The sequence below is a fragment of the Canis lupus genome, chromosome 26 (assembly GCF_011100685.1).
Source record: "Canis lupus familiaris isolate Mischka breed German Shepherd chromosome 26, alternate assembly UU_Cfam_GSD_1.0, whole genome shotgun sequence".
Lineage (NCBI taxonomy): Eukaryota > Metazoa > Chordata > Mammalia > Carnivora > Canidae > Canis > Canis lupus.
The window spans coordinates 1,633,963-1,655,689 of NC_049247.1; the positions used below are offsets into that span (position 1 = coordinate 1,633,963).

The 21,727-nt window shown below is 48.2% G+C and overlaps 1 protein-coding gene across 4 annotated transcripts in view; it reads left to right on the forward strand.

Annotated features, from left to right (window-relative positions):
- Positions 1-1,597: 1,597 nt before the first annotated feature.
- STX2 (syntaxin 2) overlaps positions 1,598-21,727 on the forward strand; it is a 45,574-nt gene continuing 25,444 nt past the window's right edge. For 3 of the 4 annotated variants that reach the window (XM_038574713.1, XM_038574715.1, XM_038574716.1), the window contains exons 1-5: positions 11,493-11,576; positions 11,980-12,054; positions 14,041-14,140; positions 19,824-19,898; positions 21,156-21,229. In XM_038574713.1, the coding sequence (XP_038430641.1) occupies positions 11,508-11,576; positions 11,980-12,054; positions 14,041-14,140; positions 19,824-19,898; positions 21,156-21,229 (393 nt within the window). In that variant the 5' untranslated portion in view covers positions 11,493-11,507. Of the gene's footprint in view, positions 1,730-11,492; positions 11,577-11,979; positions 12,055-14,040; positions 14,141-19,823; positions 19,899-21,155; positions 21,230-21,727 lie in introns of those variants that run through there. The other variant, XM_038574714.1, reaches the window with a different exon arrangement.

Sequence of the window (21,727 nt, forward strand, 5' to 3'; positions counted from 1 at the left end):
CTCTTTCCGCTGCAGAAAAGTCCTCTGCTTGTGAAGGTTCAAGTGGTTAGACCTGGCCCATCCCCATAACCCAAGGAAGTCCATCACCTGTCACCATGAGGCGACATGGTCACACTGCATATGTATGTATGTGATAGAGACAGCAATGACACATTATGTACTAATATTCACACTGTTAATCTTTCCCTGGCAGGGTAAGAAAGCTCTGGTTGACAATTTGACATTATCCAGTTGCTGTCCACATTACGTGTTTGGGCTGGGGCATGAGGAAGACATGAGGCAGGACCAGCACTCACCAGAGACGGGGTTAGCCCTCTGTGCTGAGAGAGGGGTGCTGGCCCACCTGCAGGGCCACATCCTGGAGGTGTGCAGGGCCCAGGAGGAGGTGGTCTTGGAGATGTGTAGGACCCACGGAGTTCTGCGACTCACAGGAGGTAAGACATGGAGCATGAGAAACTATACACAGAGGACTTTAAGTGGGATGCTCTGGTCATAGACGTTCTTTGGGATGCCTTAATCAGGACTGGACTGGGGCCTCCCATATGTCAGAGGCACCTGCACGCTGCAGACTTGGGCACGCTGCAGACTTGGATGCCATACTCAGGCTCCAGGGGCACTCCGGGCTACATCACTGGGTTTTCACGAAGTAAGTGCTGTCCAGAAGAACCTTTGCTAGGGTCCTTTGGTGCCCCACATCGCCCCAAGTGGTGTCCCTGCAGCAGGGCGTCCCTGCACCTGCCCAGTGTTCCCAAAGAAAGTGGTGTGCGTCCTTGAGACAGAGCCCCTCCAGGTGCATGTGTCCAAAGCTGCACCCAGCCCTTTCCCACGGCCTGGCTGAATTGCTCACCAGTGTGTTCACGATTTTTAAAAATAAATAAAATGCGTGCGAAAGCACAAAAAAACAAAGTAAATCAAGAAGGGACGAAACGGGACTGAGCCTGGGGGGCTCAGCGGGTGAAGCATCTGCCGTCAGCTCAGGGCGGGATCCCAGCAGGATGGAGACCTCACGTGGGCTCCCAGCTCAGTGGAGAGCCTGCTTGTCCCTCTGCTCCTCCCCGTGCTTGGGCTGTCTCAAATAAATAAAATCTTAAAAAAGAAAAAAAAAAAAAGGAGGAAGGAAAGGCCAAGGCGGTTCTTGTACAACTCCGCAGGGTACCCGGGGGTACCCTCCCCTGCGGGCCAGCCCCCAGGCCCCACCGCTTCCTCACGCAGGCCCCGCCCTCCTCCCGAGGCCCCGCCCCCTCCCCGCCGGGCCGCGTCAGCTCCCCGCCTCCAGGCCCCGCCTCCCCCCCCGGGCCCTGCCCCTGCCCCTCCCCTTCGACCCCGGCCTGTACCCAGCCGCGCGGGCCCCGCCCTCCTCCCAGGCCCCGCCCCCTCCCAGGCCCCGCCCCTCGCGGCCTGGCCCTGTGCGCTCCCTTGCCTCTGGGCCCCGCCCCATCCCGCCCGGCCCCCCCGGCCCCGCCCCTCGGCCGCGGCTTTCACCGCGAAGGCTCCCGCAGGCTGCGTGGGCTGGGCATGCGCAGAGCGTGCCGGCGCGGTTGCCGTGGCAGCGCCGGTCGGGGGGAGGGCGGCGGGAGAGCTCGCCCCGGGCCGGCGACCGGCAGGTTGAGGCGGCTGCGCGGCCCCTGAGAGTCCGCGGCGGCCGGAGGCGGCGCCGGCCAGGCCTGAGCGGCAGGGCGTGGCGCCCGCGCCCGTGGGGATGCGGGACCGGCTGCCCGACCTGAGGGCGGTGAGCGGCGGGCGGGGGCGATAGCGGTTCGGGCCGGCGGGGCGGGCAGGGGAAGGGGCGGGGGCCGCCGGGGCGGGCGGGACTGGGCGGGGGCGACCGGGTGGAGAGGGCAGGGGGCCCCCCCAGAGGGCGGGGAGGGAGGGAGGGCAGGGGGGCCCCCGGGGAGGGCGGGACAGGGCGGGCAGGGGGCGGGTGGGGAGGGAGGGCAGGGGGGTGGGGGGGGAGGGGGGCGGGACAGGGCGGGGGGCGCGAGGGGGAGGGCAGGGGGGCCCCGGGGAGGGCGGGCGGGGGGTGGAGAGGGAGGGCAGGGGGGCCCCCGGGGAGGGCGGGACAGGGCGGGGGGGGGCGAGGGGGAGGGCAGGGGGAGGGCAGGGGGGCCCCCAGGGAGGGCGGGCGGGGGGCGGAGAGGGAGGGCAGGGGGGCCCCGGGGAGGGCGGGACAGGGCGGGGGGGGGGGAGGGGAGGGCAGGGGGGCCCCCCCGGGGAGGGCGGGGCAGGGCGGGGGGGGGCGAGGGGGAGGGCAGGGGGCCCCCCAGGGAGGGCGGGGGGGGCGGGGAGGGAGGGCAGGGGGCCCCCCCGGGGCTGGTGGGGAGGGAGGGCAGGGGGGTCCCCAGGGAGGGCAGGGGGGAGGGCAGGGGTGCTGAGGGCAGGGGGGCCCCGGGGAGGGCGGGGGGCGGAGAGGGAGGGCAGGGCCCCCCCCCCAGGGGGCGGGGAGGGAGGGCAGGGAGGGTGGGACTGGACAAGGGGGAGGTGACTGGGTCTGCTGGGTCCGGGGGCTCCCGGGCTGGGCGGGGCTGGGTGGGGGTGGCGGCGCTCGGGACTGGCCGCCCCCTCGTGGGTCACTGTCTCCACGGTGTTCTGGACGCCCCCCCAGCCAAGAGACAGAAACACTTATTCTGTCGCTGACAGATGGGGAAACTGAGTCAGCCCGGGGCTGGGGGGCACGGGGCAGTGGCTGGGCTCCGAAGCCCCTTCTGAGCCGCGCCGGCCCAGCTGCTTCCCTAGGCTGAGGTCGCTCCATGGCATCGCCTCTTGGACCCTCTGCAGCAGTTAGGACCACCAGAAGTTACTGTGCTGTGGGTGGGTGGGAGCTCCCGAGAGCAGGGGCTGGTGCGGGTGCTCCTGTCCAGTCCCTGGGGCCTAACACGGGACAATGCACGTGGGAGCAAGGAAGGCACTCGGTGGTGCCACCTGCCTGTGGGCACAGGCGGGCCCTGCGCGGTGCCAGTGCCTCCCGGGAGAAGCTGGCCTTCTGAGCGCGAGGACTGCTCGCCTGCCCTTTCCTAGCGGCCAGTGCACCAGGCTTGGCCAGTCCGCCCGTGTGTAGACCCTGCCAGTGACCTCTGCGAGTTACCCTTTACTACGTGAGAGTAATGGGCAAGTTCTGATGTACTGGCCTGTGCTCATTAGGGCAACTCCGGAATCAGACAGGCAGTGGGACCACCGTGGGTGTCGGTAGAATGTGGGAGAGATGAAACATTTTATGCCAACGGTTAATGATGACTTTTTTCTTACAAATGCAAGTAGCGGTTAGTGCCGAGTCCGTACGTAGTGTGTCGCAGCTAGTGTGTCGCGGCGCAGAGGGAAAGCCTGTGCCCTGTGCAGGCAGGCTGCCTCAGAGCAGGTTGTCTGCTGCTGCCCAAGGCACCCATGGCATGTGGTGAACTACCTTCTATCCTTTGCTTCTGGAAGGTAGCTGGTTATAGGCCATGCTTTGGAAAGTAGAGGGAATAGTTGTGGTTCAAGAAGGCAATGGTTGACTCTCCCTTGGGATCATAGAAATTATGCTTTACACACATTGTAAGAACCTTTCTTCGAAGTGATTTTCTTCTCTTTTTGTGAATGGTCAGATACTCTGATCTCTGCAGTTTGCAGATGAACAGCATCATGTTAAACTTAACAAATAACCACTACCTCACCCTATAGAATGTCTTTGCCATGCGCTCAAATGTCTGTTGAGTGAACAAATGCTGAATGTATCTGCACATGAGAACTGTAACTGTTTTGGCACACAAGAGAACTCCAAACATATGTAATATTGGAGAATAGTAAGAAAAATCTGTCAGCTTTTCTTGGCTTGATTAGCAAAAATGAATTGGGCGATTATTTACCACTGTTGAAGCTTATGTGACCTCCAGCTCTCCCTGCTGCAGCGTGAAGAGCATGTGACCTATTTTGATCTAGAATTTCAGAGCTAGAAGTGGCCTTCTCTAGTCTAGTACCATCCTGCTCTAGATAAAGACACTGAGCAATTGTAGAGCAGATTGCTGGAAGTTTCTACGCGTGTAGTTGTCTAATCTTGGGCAAATTATTTTTAAAGCTTTCAGAACCTTAATTTTCCTGTACATAAGGTGGGGGATAATGATATCTCTCTTGCTTAGTCATAGAAGGAGTTGTGAAATGTGAAATTATCTCCTGTGTGTGATACTCTGGGAGAAGGTGGGAGAAAGTGCTGTGTAATTATAAGTGCTATTAATATTTATTTGTTTTTTTAAATGTTTGCTGGAAGTTCTAAAAAGCAATATTCTATCTAGAGTAAAATATTAATTTAAAATGCAATTTGACATTTTTAAAGTTTAATAACGTAATATTTAAAAACATCTGAAAATTATCAGAAATAAAAGTTAAACTTTTACTTAAAGAAATGTATCAAAAAAAAAAAAAAAAAAAAGAAATGTATCCTTTCCAAGTAACCCTGGGAGTAGGTTGTGTTTTTTGTTTTTTGTTTTTTTTTTCACTTTTATTTGACAATCAGCGATTAGTTCTCATCCACACAACAGTCTGTAGATTTTTGAAAGTGGTGACAGGTACGTAGGTAGCCCAGCGTGTAGAGCTTGTTTGGTGAATCATCATCCTTGTTACATTTTCTGGACAACTGCACACGGATACGGTATGGAACATTCCTTATTCCTTTGGCCCGGACAGCTTTGTTGAGCCTGGTGTCATTGTGCACAGCTGGAGTTCCCATCTCCTTCATGGCAAATTTCCAGCTCTCTTTGAGTGCCCAAGGGGCACGCTTCTTGAAACCCACTCCATGGACATGTTTGTGAATGTTGATGGTGTATTCTCTGGTCACTACCTTGTTGATGGCAGAACAGCCCTTCTTCTCACCACCCTTCTTTGCGGGAACCATTCTGCCGGGCCCTAGTTGGCGCCCTTGGAGTAGTTGAATGTCTGTTCATAACCATGTTCCTAAACAGCTCATGTTTTTTTCCTAGGTGAATTTTAAATTTTAATTTGGTAATTAACATACCCCATCAACAATGTCTAACCTGGCCAAATAGTTGTTTTTGGAAACCTCCAAAAAGTTTCCTTTATTAGCTATGAGTGCTTCCTCCTGAGAAGATTACCACTGATAACCATTTGGAAAAGACTTAAATGTTAGTGTGTCCAATACAATTTATCAAATACAGACTTAGCTGTTTCTAAGCAATTATTTTCTCTTTTTGAGCAGCCAATTTATTTGGGTATAGAAAATTTAAGTGACTTGCCCAAGATCTTCTAGGCTTTAAATCTAGAAAGATGTTGTTTCTGATTTACAGAAAGTAAAAGAACCTTCTGTTTAAGAGATATGTGAGTGCTAGGTGTCTACAAGGTGATGTGCCAGATGCAGAGAAACTGCATCCACAAAACTGATATGGGTGCATGTGTAGAGGTATATAGCCAGGGGAGGAGTTGGAGAGGCAGGGTGGCATATGTCTCAGGATGTAAGTATATATAAGTGGAATATCTGTTCTATGAGACAGGGATTCCAAATGTGTTATGATTGCCTTTTTAAAAAAAAGTTTGTATATGTAAATAGATGTATTTATTATAGTAAAGAGGAGAGAAGCTATGATCTCAACTGTGGGTATTGTTTACAGGATAATGAACATAAACACACGGTCCTTACATGTCTTTATTACTAGATCTAAGAGAAATGAGGGAAATGAGAAAAATCAGTATTTTTAATCCCTGGATTCAAGGTGACGAATTGCAAATACAGTTTTTTAAGGGGCAAGAAAAACTGCCCAGATATCTTAAAAGTTATTTTTTGACAGCTTAACCTGCACATGTGGTGAAGAATGTTAGAAAGATTCAGAATCCTGTTTGTAAAATGAAGCATTTTTTTCTAATCGCTTCACTGAAACTTAAAATACTAAGAATTATATAGTAGATTTATAATTTCCTATATGCGTATGTTTATAATTTAGAATTTTATGGTTTATTTGGTCCTGCCAACTTTTTATATTTCATTTGTTGTCATAGAAACAGTTCTCCCATTTGCAATCTATGGGTCCTCTATTCTTAACTATAATAAATATATTTGTTGGTATACATAATATCTCTTTTTTTAAATGACTTTTTTTGAGACAACAAAACTTTGACATTTCTACAGATTAATACTTCTTGTTTTTAACTTCAGGTCTGTTGTGAATTTAAGGAATAGCAAACCTAGGAGAACCAGTTCACAACAAGCCTGATCATAAAAAGGTTTCCTCTTTGGTGCACACTTCCCACGGCTGCCTTGGTCCCTTCATCGGGTGCTGTCTGCTGTTCCCCATGCATTCCCCCTTCTCAGCCTGCCTCACACCTTCATGGTCTCAGTGCATGCAGGCATCACCACTGTAAGGTCTTTCTGTCCTCTCTCCTCTTATGTCCCATGTCATAAGAGGTCTTATGGCCAATGTCTCCAGAGATGGCTATCCTCTTGTCGCTGAGCGCCCATGCAGTCCTGTTTTCTTCTAGACTCTTTACCCTTTCCAGGGTGGACCTGGGTGGCCAGTTCTACTCTGAAGCCTCAGTATTCTCTGCACAGAGCACCTGCCAGGTGTTGAATTGGTGTGTGTCTGTTTGAAGAGTCCATGGTGAGAAAAATGTAGATGACAGTGGAGTCTGTTGTCCTCAACGTTCTTTGGGTTGCAAAGTGCAGAAGCCCATTAGCTACAACAGAGAAGGGAGGGAGATTGATTACAAGTTAAAAGGGTGCCTCAGAATTGGAGGGCAGAGTGTGCTGCCAGACCCCCTGAGGAGTAGAACCCGGGACCAGTGAGCACCTAAAACCTCCGCCCAGGTCACACCTGCTTTGTCTCAGCCATGCGTGCATCTCTGCTTCTTGTGTCTTCTGTCCTTCCACCCTCACTGCCCTCACCTTGGTTTCATCCCCCTTCTTTTCATTTGCTCAACTGCTCCCTCTGAGTGGGTCCCGGCACTGTCACAGGCCTGATGCACGAGCTGTGAGAAGATAGGTATTGTCCTTGCTCTTGTGGAATTTGTGGGGAGTGGGGCAGGAATCAGCCAAGGAAAGCAGGATGTGGGGCTGTGGGTGGGCTGCTTGGGATGGGGCAATGGGGGAGAGTCTCTGAGCTGAGGCCTGAATGAGGAGGGGGACGAGCCCCGAGGCTGCAAGCTGGGGATAAACTGGCATTGCAGGAGGAGAGAGGACTAGTTTGTCCGTGAGTGAAGGTGAGAGAGAAGGAGAAATCTTTAAACAAGTCATGGGGAAAGACAGGGTCAAATTGCAGAAGCATCTGTGCAGTACAGTTCTGTTTATGTAAAGACTCAGGACCTGTAGAAGGTATTTGTATGATGTTTAATAGTGGAGACAAACTAGAGTAAAAACATAAAAACATGAAACGATGTGACATCCTACCATAGGGCATAAACCATAGTGATATAAAAACATGAAGAAGGCATGTTACATACAAAGGCTAGTAGACAGCTTTCACCTATATTCACTTACAGGCACGCTTTTCTCTTCTTCAGGTGATATAACTTCTATAAGTTATAAGCAGCAGAGGTATAGGTGCTGAATATATTTTGAGAAGATTTAGTTGATATGCCCAAAATTACTATCTGTGCAAGGCCCTCCTATAGGTGCACGTGGAGAAAGAAGTCAGTGTGTTTTCAAGCTTGGATTCTACTAATTTGTGATAATTCAGCTTCTGTTGAAATCTAAACAGTGAGCATTCCAGTGATGACTTATTCATGTCTGTTAAATAGTCTCTAAACACGGAAGCTATTCACTGTCTGCTCCTGACAATAGTCACACTGGGAGAATTTTATTTTTTATATAATGCTACTTTTAAGGAGACCTCTTTTAAAATCTAACAAATGGAATGTTGATATTTGAATGTTTATCTTGCACTTTGACACTCTGGAAATCAAGTGTGTCATCTTGGAATATTCCCACTGCCTTTAGGAAATGCTTTGGCATGAATCGTCTTGTTATTCACAGTGAAGCCCATGCCCCACTATCCCCACCAGAGGGACTGGACGAGGGCGCTCTGTTCACGGGGCTGTAAGGTGCCTTCAGTGAGGCAGCAGTGCCCTGGCTGCTCTGTCTCTGTTTCCCGTTTTGAGGAATGGAGAAGCTAAGAGCGATATGAAGCCTGTCTCCGGTTACAGAATAGCGTTGAGAATTCCCATTAGAAATAAGTAGAAGTAAAGGTTGTAAGATAAGGATAGATAAAGTGGAGGAAATGCATTCCTAGTCCTCTCTTTCGTGGCTGTGGGCAGAGAGGGCGGTCTGTCACCCACAGGGCTGGCTGGGGATCAAGGCAGGGCACGGGTCCGACGGAGGCTGTGTCCAAGGGCGGAGGCCACATGGGCTTCCTGGGTCAGGTTTACTGGTGGCCCCATGCATAGAGTGCAGTCAGCGCACTGTGTGACAGTGTGGCGGTAACATGCACTCCCCTGGGGGAATGGGGTCTGGACCGTCTCCCCAAGCACCAAGGTGGGCAGCCGTGTCTCCTGGACTGGCAGCTGGAGTCTTCTGCTGAGTGGGAACCCCCAGCGGGCATCTTCTGTGTGGGATTTGCCTGGGGTGACCTAGTGCCCTGGGGGTGGGCGTGGGACAGCAAGTGGAGTGAGACTGGCTGCGGGGAGATGGTGGTTGAACCATGGAATGGGTACATCCAGGGCTCATTGTAGTATTCCTTCGACTTTGTGTGGGTTTGCAATCTTCAATACGAAAAAGCAAAACAAAAGCCAGTGTGTGTGAGTCTAGAATTCCATTCAGAGCAGTGAGACCTGGGCAGCTCTGTGAGGGTCTGGTGGGCAGATGCCTTTCTCATTTCCCTGTGCTCCGGGCTGCGGGTAGAACCACCGGCACCAACTCCTACCCGAGTTCACTCCCCTTCACAGTAAGCCGGCTCCTCACGTGATGCTGGTTCACGCTGTTCCTGGCCTGGAGCTGGACATGACAGCCGTTTCCTTGAGACCCCAGAGCAGAGGCAGGAAGATGAACAGCCACTGGGAAGTAGAGTCATATAGGGCCGAGTTAAGAAGAGTGAGCATGGAATGTGCTTTCTCAAAGGCCAGGGGTGAGGCTGCCACCAGGACTGGGAGGAGGGCCTGGCAGCTGGGCTCTGTCTGGCGTGGAGGGCCTGTGGGGAGGCTCCTCTGAGGCATGGGTGGTGAATGTTTCAGAGCCAGGGCATTTGGAGTCCAATTGACAAGGGCAATCCGTCTATCCTCAGCACCTCCACCTCTTCCTTCCGGGCAGCATGGGGACAGTAAACGGGACCATTGCTGGGTGCTTGAGCTGGAGATGAAAAGCAGCCCCTGCGGCGAGAGTCAGGGGGTGGAACTGTTGGTAGAGGGTTTTGTGGATGCCCATGCCTGCCCAGGCATCTGAGCTCTGAGGATGTGAGCACTTTTCCTTCCCCGTGTGTTTTGTGTTCTGGAGCATGACTGGGGATGCTGACACCGGCCGTGGGAGGCAGCTGGAGCCCTGTGCCCGGTGCACAGGCTCTCCATGGCCATTAGCAGTGCCCTATTTCCTCAAGATGTGTGAGCCTGGGGGAGAGGGAAGAGTTGGTGGCTCACCGTGACGTTGGTTTCTGTGGAATGCTTTCTGATTGCCAGTTTGTCTTTAAGTTCAGCATTGCTCACAGCTGATACTAGAATGATGTGAAAGCCTTTGCCAGTTTATGTGCCCCTGTCACACTGAGGCCCCTTTGGTCACATGGGTAGATGGTTGTACTTAGGACCTGTCTCTGTAGGAACTGGGGTCAGTGGAGCCTGTGTTTCACAGACCAGAAGACAGAGACTTGGAGGTTCAGCTGCTGCCAGTAAGCAGGCTGGGAAAACTGTCTTGATTGGTGAGTTTGGTTTATTAGAGGGAGGCCAGTGCTCGGCAGCCCTGACTTGCTGGGTTATTATCCTCAGGCTGTTGGAACAAAGTACCACAAATGGGCTGAGACATGGCAGGAATGGTTCTGGCTCTGGAGGCCAGAAGCCTGCAATGGAGGCATAGCAGGGCCGTGCTCCCTCGATGCCTATGGGGGGGCTCCTTCCTTGCCCTTGCAGCTTCTGGTGGGGCTGGTGGTCCTTGGGTGCGTCTCGTCACATGCCCATCTTTCCCTGTGTGGCTGGACGAAGGGCCCATCTTGCTTGGCATGACCTCATGTATCTATGCCACCTGCACAGCTGTGTTCCACTGTGGTTCATGTGCTGAGGTTCTGGGGTTAACTTGTCCTGTTAAAATAGCACAAACAAGACATTCTCCGTAGCAGTCATTGCAGGCATCTTTCTCAACAACTGGTGTCATGTGAGAGCAGGGTGGTGGCTCAGTCTAACTCAAGATGCTACTGGGAAAGCCACAAAGAATGGATGCTCTGGGGAGCCCCCATTCTGGGGAGCCAGGGCAAAGGGAATAAATAGGGTTAAGGGAGTGTGTGACCACGCCTGTCTGAGAGGTGCCAGCAGGTCCCTCCCCAGTCCAGCGAGTGTGCAGGCTAATGCTGTGTGGTGCTTCTCCTTCCCTTTGCACATTGTCCTGCTCATCCACACACTGTCACCCTGTGATTACAGCTTCCTCACAGTCTCTTCCTACAAGCTGCTCCTCTAAGTCAGCCCTTCCTCTCTTAGAGAAACCTCTCTTTTCCCTTGGCCTCAGCAGACATGGCTTATCTTCACCCAGAAGTGGCCCCAGGCTGAGAGAGGTGACATCCGGAGACCTCCCGAAGTGATGAAAGATTGTTGACTTTCAGGCCAAATCTCCTTGTTTCAGTGAGGGTCCTGGATTGATGCAGAGGGAAGGCTTCCTGTGCTTTCTTGAACATTTGCTAAATTTGCAGATTTTTCTTAGCCAAATTTTAGTAGAATTTTGTCTCCGAGTTACTCCTAGGCTGTAGATCAGTAAAGCCACACTCCAGACTTGGTTGAATAGGTAAAGACTTCAGTTTTCCTAAGGGTTCTGAGAATTTCTGAAACCCATGGCTGCCTTGGCTTTCCCAGAGTTGGCAGAGAGCGGAGTCAGTCATCTGATGTGTGCTCAGGGAGGTGGTTCAAAGCCATTCCCTCCATTGTCTTTCTGGCAGGTTTTCTTTCCTTTTTTTCTTAGTCCTGCCAGCTCCACTAGGGGATGCTGCATACACAGAGTGACCTCGGGGAGCTGTGCCCTGGGCTGGCGGTGCTCTGCAAGGATGCTGTGTACAGCCATTGCCATCTCCCCAGTGCAGGCTTCCACGGGTAGATAGTTTACCTCCCTGGAAAGTGGTTCTTTACGCAGGGTCCCTGGACCAGCAGCAGCACTGGAACATGTTAGAGTGCAGCAACATTCTAGAGTGTTCTAGAATGCCCCACCCTGACCTGCTGAGTGAGAGACCCAGCCTTCCTATGATTCTCCTGCAACTCAAGTTAGAGAGCTGCCCTGGAATATTCTTTGGTGGAAGAATACAGAATCTGACTGCTGTGTAGCATCACTATGGCTCTTCCAGTGTTTGGAACAGTTCTTTTCCTTCTGCATTTTATTTACTAAGGTCTTTGTTAAGTGTTTCCTTATTAAAGTGCTTATGGATTATTTGCAGGAGCCCCTGGGGGTTACTCACCTAGGGAAAAATGAGGAATGCCAGTTAACATGTGTAAGTTTCTTGAAAATTATGTGCTTTAGAAAAGTTAGCGGTGTCAGTGTTTTTAATCTTTGTAACAAATATGCGGTACCAGGGGCTCACTTCATGTTGACTTTCATGGGGCGCAAATGAACAGCTCCCTGTTACAGAGTGCTGGGGAGTTCCTCAGTTGTTTCCCAGGACGTGGCCACGCTGCCCCTAGGGCTGTCCATTGCCTCCACCCTGTCCCCGCCTCCCCCCGCCCCCCCCCCGCCCACATCCTGGTCCACAGTGGGCAGACCCAAGTCCTTGTAGACAGCACCATCTTGTTATAGTTCTGCGCTCTGTTGGGTTGCTTTTCTCTTTCAGTTCGATGTTTGTGCATACATGAACATTTTTGCAATCTGAATTTTCCTTTTTGTATTTTCTATTTTAGTGTACAAAGAGTGATGATGGGGACACAAGTGTTATTGTTGAGAAGGACCATTTCATGGATGATTTCTTCCATCAGGTAAGAGCCATTCTGTGAAGCCCTGCCAGAATTTCTTCTTTAAACACAGTTAATGTAACTGTATGGTGGTCACATTTGAAATAATACTAAAAGTAATATTTTAAAAACTTGCTTTTGATTATGTAAATTCTCTAGGATATTTCGTGCCCTGAAAATATTTGGTAGTATTGAGCCATTCTTCCTGGTATAGGCTTGGGAGGGGCTGGTGGGAGTGGTGGTTTGCATACCCCGAGCCCCAGAACCCCTGTCTTCCCCAAGGAGGAGCTTTATGCTCCTGGTTGAGTGGTGCTTGGCAAGGTGCTTCTCAGTAATGTGGAGCTGGTGCCATGAGATGGCTCCTCCAAGGCCAGGCTACCTCTGGGAGATTCTGCCATGCCCTGTGGTAGGTTTGTGCCTCACAAGTTCTCACCCGAGGACTGGTGGTGTTCTCCCCTAGGCTATCTGGTCCTTTAGAAAGTGACAGTGCTGGTGGCAGGGGTGTCCTTCAGCTGACGCCTGCTGAGTCAGGTGTGCACAGAGTACACACGGTGATGCTTCGGTCATTTATTCCAGAATGGCAGTGAGTCCCCAAATGGTGACCATATGTGTCAAAGAGCTCATACTGTATATTTTCTAAAATCCTCGAAGAAATCTTAAATTTCTCTCTTGAAAAGTTTTATACGTAAGCAGGTATATAACTATGGCAGCACTGCTTTGCCATCTGTCAGCTTGCCCTTTCTTTGAGGTATTGGCCCAGGGGCTGCTGCTCTAATAGTTTCAATTGACTCTTGAATCCACGGACAGTCCGAAAGGAATTTTCAATGTGCAGATTTGAAAAAAATGTAATATATCGGATCACTGGATGGCCCAGTCCATTAAGCATCTGCTTTCGGCTCAGGTCGTGATCCCAGGGTCCTAGGATTGAGTCTCCGTTGGGCTTCTTGCTCAGTGGGGAGTCTGCTTCTCCCTCACACCTTGGTTGTGACTCACTCTCATAAATAAATAAATGAACAAACAAATAAATCTTTTTAAGAGGTGTAATATATTAATAAAATATATTAAAAGTTATTAGTTTTTAGTTTACCGAGTAGCTAGCATAAGCATAACCATTGAGTTGCTTTGGGGCAACTCAGACAATCCAGGATAATTTCCCGTCTGCACAGTTCCCTTTGCCCGGTAAGGAAACACTCATGGGATTGGGATGTGGACTTCTGTCACAACGTGGAATGATTTTGTAATTGCTACTTTAAAATGAGTCAAATATTTAAGCTATTTTTCCAGTGTCGTGATTATGGATGCATAGATCCACCTGGATTAATCGCGCTGATGAGTACCTTACATTTTGAAACAAGTGTTAAATCATGTATTTATTTATTATTTTATTTTATTTTGTTTTATTTTATTTATGATAGGCACACAGTAAGAGAGAGAGAGAGGCAGAGACATAGACAGAGGGAGAAGCAGGCTCCATTCACCGGGAGCCCGACGTGGGATTCGATCCCGGGTCTCCAGGATCGCGCCCTGGGCCAAAGACAGGCGCTAAACTGCTGCGCCACCCAGGGATCCCCAGTGTTGACTCATTTAGATGATTAGAAGTAAAAACAATGACTGAAAGGCTTCGCCCCATCACCTGTAAACACCTCCCCACATGGAGTATTAGTGCTAAAACACCCTCTTCCTTCTTGACTGCACAGAGTGCTGGATGCATGGCCGTGTGCTTCCTGTTGACACCATTTGTAATAGCACTTGGGTCTTGACTGTAAAGGTTTTTACAACCTGGTAGGTTTTGTTGGTGTATCTTGATTGATATTGCCTTAGTCATGTGGATATGGATCTTAACATGGTACATTTTTCTTTATCTTTCAATTAACTATCAATGTGAGCATGGAAAAGCTGATATTTCTTCATGTATTTATTCATTTACTTCTTTCTTTATTTTTAGGTAATGGAAAGTGGTAGCAAATTTGAATTTGCCATAATAGTAATGGCTGTTTGTATCTGTCTTAGGTCGAGGAGATCAGGAACAGTACAGCTAAAATAGCTCAGGATGTTGAAGAAGTAAAGAAAAACCACAGCATCATTCTTTCTGCACCAAATCCAGAAGGAAGTAAGTCATTGGCTTTAAAAATGGTGCCCCTCTCTCTCTTGTTTGTGAAATAGGCCTCAACCCTGACTGTGCATGAGGTCACGCAGTGCGCTTGTAAAAATCCTGGAACCAAGCAGGCTGCCTGTCTGTTCTGATGCCCCTGACTGTATGAGCCAGAGAATCAGATGGTTTTGTGCTGTTGTGCTTCCAGTGCCCTGCCAGACTGGGACCACTGCTGTGTCCTATCCAGAGGAATACACAGAAGTGGCTTTGCTGAACTGTGGGGCCTTATCAGTGAGTGGGCCTAGATGGGTACTTTTTATGTCGATAGTTAAATAGGAATGACAGAATTCTGTGTTTAGATGAAAGTTAATTAGAGGAGTGCATGGGTGGCTCAGTCAGTTGGGCGTCCAACTCTTGATTTGGGCTCAGGTCATGGTCTTGGGGTCCTGGGATCAAGCCCTGCCATGGGCTCCACACCTAGTGGGGAGTCTACTTGTCTCTCTCTTTGCCCATACCCCCACTTGCACTCCCCCTCTTTTCCTAAAGTAAATAAATCTTTAAAAAATAAGTGAAAGTTAAAAAATTGACTTGGAAAACAGCATTTGTTAGGGTAGGTTTTCAGGCAATGGTAAGTCTTTGGGAAAGGCTTTTGTATGGAGTATGCTGTCTGGATGTCTGTTAAGGACAGCGTGTAAGAAATTATTTTAAATTAACCAAGAACAGGGGCGTTGGCCATTATAAGGGAGTGTTTCCTTGATCTGGAGAGATAAATTTTGAAAATTTCAAAGGTAAAATGGATCTAGATAAGCCAGAGATTGTGAATTAGAATCCATACCTCATTTTGGGGAAGAATTGGTATCTTTACAATACTGCATCTTTTAATCCATGAGAATGTTCTGTCCCTCTACAATTTACGTCTTCTTTAATCTCTCTGGTAGCGCTTCACGGGGTTTGGTGTAGGGACCTCACACATCCCGCATTGTGGTTTTGCTAGGTGGTTGAGGTCTTGACGTTAATGTGAATGGTATCTGCTGTAAACTTTATTTTCTCTTTGTATAGAATTACGATGGGTTTATATGTAACTCACCATTAACTCACCTAATTACTTATTAATGCTACTAACTCCTGTGTAGATTCTGTTGGGTTATTTCTGCACCCAGTCATGTCATTTGTGAATGACACTTTTCCCTTAGCTCTATGCTTTCTATTTTTAGTGGGCATATGTCAAGACCTCTGGTATGGGGTTAGGTGAAAGTGGTTGTGTGGACACTTACTCTCAACTTTGGAGGACAGTTGAAAGCAACATTTTGTTAGAGGGTTATTTGGTGTAGCCTTACATTGAAAAAATAAAGATATTACATGGGAAAAGAACACGTTTTTAACTTTAAGATTTTTCATGTCTTGTAAAACAATGCTTTGACCTTCATTAAGCTCCTTATTTTACAGTTTAGAAGAACATTTCCCAAAGTGTGTTCTAGAGCATGAATGCTGTCAGCTAGCCTGTGAAACAGGAGGTGTGTCACCAGGTGCATCTGGGAGCCTCATTATGCTTTCTCCCCTCTTGAGAAGTTACAGTGTCCTCAGCAGTAAAGACTCTGAGCAATCCTGCAATAAAGAAGCCTATTTAACTTAGTGTACAGTGTTTTACACACTTATTTGCGCACAGAACTTTTTATGTAACACCTATTAACATCTTAATTCTTGGGAAAATCAAGTTTGAATAAATATTAGTGTATTTTTTTGAATAATTTACCTCCAGAAAACTTTTGCTGCCAAGAAATAGCAGATAGCACTAATATTTGAATACATGTAGAACTCTTAATGCTTCACAGTAGTCCCTTCTGGGCTTTAAATAAAACTATTGCTTTTGCGTGAACCAAAATGTGGGAGGCAGTGTCCAAGTGCCTATTTAATTCCTCTCTGCAGAACTGGTCCCCCAGGATAGGGAGCCCAGGTGATGCAGATGGCAGGAGCCTGATGCCCCTTTCAGCCCTCTGCCAGGTGGGAGGGGCGGCACTCCTGGTGCTGGGCTCCTGGATGTCATACAAGATGGGTAAACCTGGGTGGCCAGCCCCACCAGCCTCGGGGCCGTTTGGTGCCTGAGCACAGGAACCAGCAGGTGGCGCCTGGCCGCACCCTGGTGCCCAATTCCTAGGCTTGTACCTGAGGGATCAAGGGCTGGTACCATTAAACATTCTTTTCAGACTTTTAGTGTGAACATTTTCAAATCAATGGGGAAGTTGCAGTGACGGTACAAGGAAATTCAAATTTCCTTCACCTAGACTCACTGGCTGTCCCCATCTGCCAAACTGCTCTGTGCACGTATGTGTACGTACCCATGTGCATGCCTGTTTGGACACACACTGTACACACTGTGGTGTTGATACGTGTGTTCCATGTGCCCGTTATTTTTGCTGACCTCTTTCAGAGTGCCCACTTGGTATTTATCTCCACGGAAGGATACTCTCTTCTATGCCAACACTGTGTTCATCTAACTGGGAGAAGGTAACACTGATGTGCAGCCTGTTCTCATCTCAAGCCTGCTCCTGGTGGCGCCCTTCATAGCTGGCTGTTTCCTTCCTTCCAAGTCGGGCCATGCACACGTGCATGTAGAGCTGGGGGTGAATACCTTCAGAACTGTGAAGTCTTGTGCTGCGCTGGGCCTTTTTTTTTTTTTAAAGATTTATTTATTTATTCATTCAGAGAGAGGCAGAGACACAGGCAGAGGGAGAAGCAGGCTCCATGTAGGAAGCCCGACGTGGGACTCGATCCCGGATCGCCAGGATCACACCCCGGGCTGCAGGTGGCGCTAAACCGCTGCTGTCATGGGGGGCATCTTTCCTGTCCCCACAGATGGATGTTCTGTGCCCTCATGGCCGCTTTGCCCAAGTGAACAGAGCTCCCTGGTTTACCTTGCTCAGTGGGAGTGGGATAGGTGTCCTGCTATTTCCTGTTAACCTTTCTGGAGCCTTGCGTCTTGTCTCTTATGAATAAAATATTGTGGGGCTTTGTCTTTTTTCCAGTTTCATCATTTTTTGTCTCAAAGTGCTTTTAGGTGGTTTGCTAGAATTATTGATATATTGGGGCGGACATTTGTAAGCTTATGTGCTTTCCGTTTTTCTTGCTTGTTCTCTGTTACTTCTTTCTTTTAATGCTTTCTTCTGGATTGGGTTTGAAGAGTTTCATCCCTTCCACCACTAGCTTGTTGATATGTAATACTGTTGTTTTAATGGTTGTCCTCTGGGCTATACTACACATTCTTGACTTAAGGTCAAATATAAATCTGTATTTTTACTATTTCCAGGTAATGCAAGGATCTTAGGAAACTAACCCCATCATTTTTTAGTGCTCATATTGCTGTATGTATATAATAGATGAAAGTGACATAAATATTTGTACTATGGCTGCTTTGCACCATTAACATCTGTTTGGATCTACCCATACCAGTGCTGCTTATTTTTCTGTGAGTCTCACAACTTCCTTCTGAGATCATTTCTTTTTAAAAAACACCCTTTGTTTACTGCTTTTAGTAGGGAATATACAGTTCTCTGAAAATTCCTGTCTGTAATCTTGTTTTTATTTTTTTTTATTTTTATTTTATTTTTTTTTTTGTAATCTTGTTTTTAAAAGATGTTTTTGTGGAGTGTAGGAATCTGTTGGGAAGTTATTTTCTTTGACCCTCTTGAAGATTTTGAACTAATCTTTCCAGTTCCTTTTTTTTTTTTTTTTTTTTTAAGTCAGGTGTTGAATCATAGCTTTTAAGATACTTGATGTTTGGTCTTTGGTTTAACAATTTTGCATTGCTGTTTCTGGATGCAATTTTCTTTGTTTGTGCTGCTTTTCTTAAGGTGTCCTGGATCCCTGGGGCTGCACACCTGGCCACCTGGGCCACTTTCTCTTTGAGAGCTGTCCCTGCCCTGTTCCCGTTCTCTGTCTTCGGGAGACCTGGGATCTGTGTGTTCCAGCCTTTCCACAATGCCCAAGGGTCCCCAGCCATCCATTTTGTTTCCCACTACTGTCTTGTCCTTCTGTTGGGAAATCTGTTTTCTGCTTCATCCACAGTCCTCTTTTCACCTGATACTTCTGGGTGAGATATTTTTCAGTCTTAGAATCTTACTTGGTTCTTTTCTGTACGGTCTGATTTTTTTAAAAAAAGATTTTATGTATTTATTCATGAGAAACACAGAGAGAGGCAGAGACATAGGCAGAGGGAGACGCAGGCTCCATGCAGGGAGCCTGATGTGGGACTCGATCCCAGGACCTAGGGATCATGCCCTGAGCTGAAGGCAGACACTCAACCACTGAGCCACCCAGGCATTCCTACTTTCTGATTTTTTGACAGAATTCCTGATGTTCTCTTTCACCCCTTTGAACATGATTTTGCTGTCTGTGTCTGATAGTCCATTAACAGTGCCCCTGGGTGGGTGGGGGTCTATATACCTCATCTGTGGTTCTTTGCCTGCCTGGCTGTTTTTGATTGGGCCCTGGGCTTTGTGCATAAAAGCTTGTGACAATAACTTGAGCCCGTGGATAGGATTTTCTTTGTTAATAGATGATTTTTAAACATTTCTACAGCAGTAGTTCTGGGTCCCTGTGCAAGGGTTAGATGAGCTGCATCTTCCCCCTCTAGGGCAGGGCTGTCTGCATCTATGTGGCTCTCCTCTCCATTGCCTGCAGCCAGGCCACTCCTGTGGCTAGCTTCCCTCTTAGGGTATCTTTCTTCTGTATCTTCGTACCTGCCTTTTTAGCTTTGTATGCCTTTAAGCTGATTAAAAACGTATTTTGTCCAGCTTTCCTGATCTCAGTAGGAATGTTGATCACACCACATCCTTTTCTCAGTGGTTTGAAATGCTTCCTTTGCCAAAGATAACCTCATGGCCGCTTCTGTAGTTTGAAGGGTCAGATATGATCATACCTCTTTCGTTTCCCTCACTGACACCTGAGCCCCTGCCTGCCCACGTGAGCAAGAAGTCCAGGATCTCTGAGTGCTTGAACAGCCCAAGGGCTTTCTTGTCCAGAGCAGGAAGGGGGGCGGGGATGTGTTTCTGGGGAACACCAGTGGGGACGGAGCTCTGATCCACCCCAGGTTCAGTTCTCAGTTTGGAGGTTTCTGCACCTTCCATTCCCCAAGTTTGGTGTGCCTTGTCCTCAGCTGGATCACATGCCTGCACATGCTCTCTGGCTTTGTGTGCATTCTCCTATAGATTCTTGTACTGGCTCTCCCAGTGCAGACACAGTGCCTGGGTCTAGGGGCTTAGCCCCAGGTCTCCTGGTGTGGGGACCAGCATACCTGCGAGGGGCCTGCTCTGATTAAGTAGAGATGAGCACAAAAGAGATCAAACACATGAGAGAATTTTTTCCCAGAATATGATTACATTTCTGCTTCCCCTCTTTGGTCTAGATGTGTTAGTGATGGACTCAGTGAACTCTTTCATCAATTAATTGCTATATACCACCTCTTCTCAAGTACAGGCGCACATATAGTCAGTCCCCTGGGGGCTTATTAGGTGGGATTGCTGGCCGCAGAGGTCTATGCGAAGAAGGTCTGGGTGGGCCCAGGAATGTGTGTGTCTGCCAGGCCCCACATGGTTTGGGGGCCTCACTTTGACAACTAAACACTTGAATATTTACCGAGAATGTTGTTCCATTTAAGTTCATTGGATACTATAGCTCAGATGCCTTTTTTTTTTTTTTTTTTAAGAAATAAAAGAAGAGCTTGAAGATCTGAATGGAGAAATCAAGAAAACTGCTAACAAAATCCGAGCCAAGTTGAAGTGTGAGTTTATGGCTTTGGCTGCATGTCATCAGTGATGGTGGCATGTGGGTTGTCTGTATTTCCTTTGTAATGTCTTGTTCTTGGACATTTTTTCAAGTCAGAACTCTGAGCACTTTAAATGATCTGTATGAACTTGGAGTAGTGGCCTTTATGAGATGCATCGTTCTAGAATTCTTCAACCTGTGGCTCTAAGGGCTGTGCCAAGGCTCCTGGTTGCTGATCCCACAATTTAGGATAGAAGTGTTAATTACTTTGTATTCAACAAGGTTAATCATTTGCTTATAAATTGTTGCTGTCTTATAGAGACCTATTTTTAGCTTTTTGGCTAAATCGTAGATATTTGAGAAGGTGAGTAGCCTTTCATACGTATCTCCTATTCTTCTTAAATGGTTCCTTAAATTTGCAGGAGTTTAGCTTCCAGTGCTGGAGGTTCAGCACTGAGAGGTGGCTTCTGAGAGGTTCGGGGTGTAAGCAGGGATGCCAGGAAGACACGTCGTATCTGATTTGACAAAAGATCACTGAATCCAGACAATCTCTGTGGATCAGAAAGAACTTTTGTTAGGGCACATTTCAGACAGGTGGGGGCAGGGAGATGACCACCTGTAGCTGTGGTTGCACCCTTCTCCCTGCATTCTGGGGTGCTTGCCTGCCCACGCACTTCAAAGCCATCCATATGGCAGCTTCATCAGTGTATTCCAAAACAGAAGGATTTTCACCCAGAAATACAACCACAGTGCCATGACTGTATCTAGGTTAAATCATTGTGGTTATTATGAAATATCCCATCAGAATTTACACTTCTCTGTTGTCCTTTGAATTTCTTTTTACAGTATGCTTGAATTGGGTTCCATATAAAGACTATACCCTATGATTGGTGGTATGTCACTTAGAGTTTTTAAAACTCAGACTCTCCTTCCATCTTTTCCCCCACTTTTTTCTTTTGGTTGGAGAAGCCAGGACATTGTTCATTAGAATTTACCATGCTTCAGGGTTTGAAAGTTGGTTTCCCCCATAGTCCTCTGTACTGCCTGTAGATCGATAGTTAAGTTCTCTAATCTCCATCAGTCAGGTGGTTTCTTTGTTCACTTTTATTTTAAATGTTAAGATAGGACATGTTTTATCTTGTGATAATAGCAATAATTAATGCTTATTATTGAGGTCTATGAGGAATGGAAAAGATAAAAGCAGTTGGAGGTTTGGCTTGAGAAACTTCCATTTTTTTAGTTTAAAAGGTGAGTCTTGTCATGTTTTTTTCAGCTATTGAGCAAAGTTTTGACCAGGATGAGAGTGGGAACCGGACTTCGGTGGATCTTCGCATACGGAGAACCCAGGTTTGCTTGTCAGCTTCGTCCAGACCGAAGTGATGTGAAGAATAAGTCTTTCTCTATTTCCTTTTTTTTTTAAAAGATTTTATTTATTTATTCATGAGAGACAGAGAGAGAGAGAGAGAGAGGCAGAGACACAGGCAGAGGGAGAAGCAGGCTCCATGCAGGGAGCCCTATGTGGGACTCAATCCCAGGACTCCAGGATCACGTCCTGGGCTGAAGGTGGCGCTAAACCGTTCAGCCACCCCGGCTGCCCTCTATTTCCTTTCAAATTCATCTTTATGTCACATTGATCCTTATGACATCTCTGCAGAAAAGGAGGTGATCTCTACAGATGACTTCCTTATTATGAAGAAAAAAACGTATTCATCCATCCACAGAGTTCTGCTCTGGAGAGCAGTGTTATCTGAATTATTAGAATCCCTAGAGGGTGTGGGGTGAGGTGAGGTGTGGTGTGCAGACAAGGGGGTCCAGGCTGCTTGCTTCTGTTTGACAAGGGGGGGG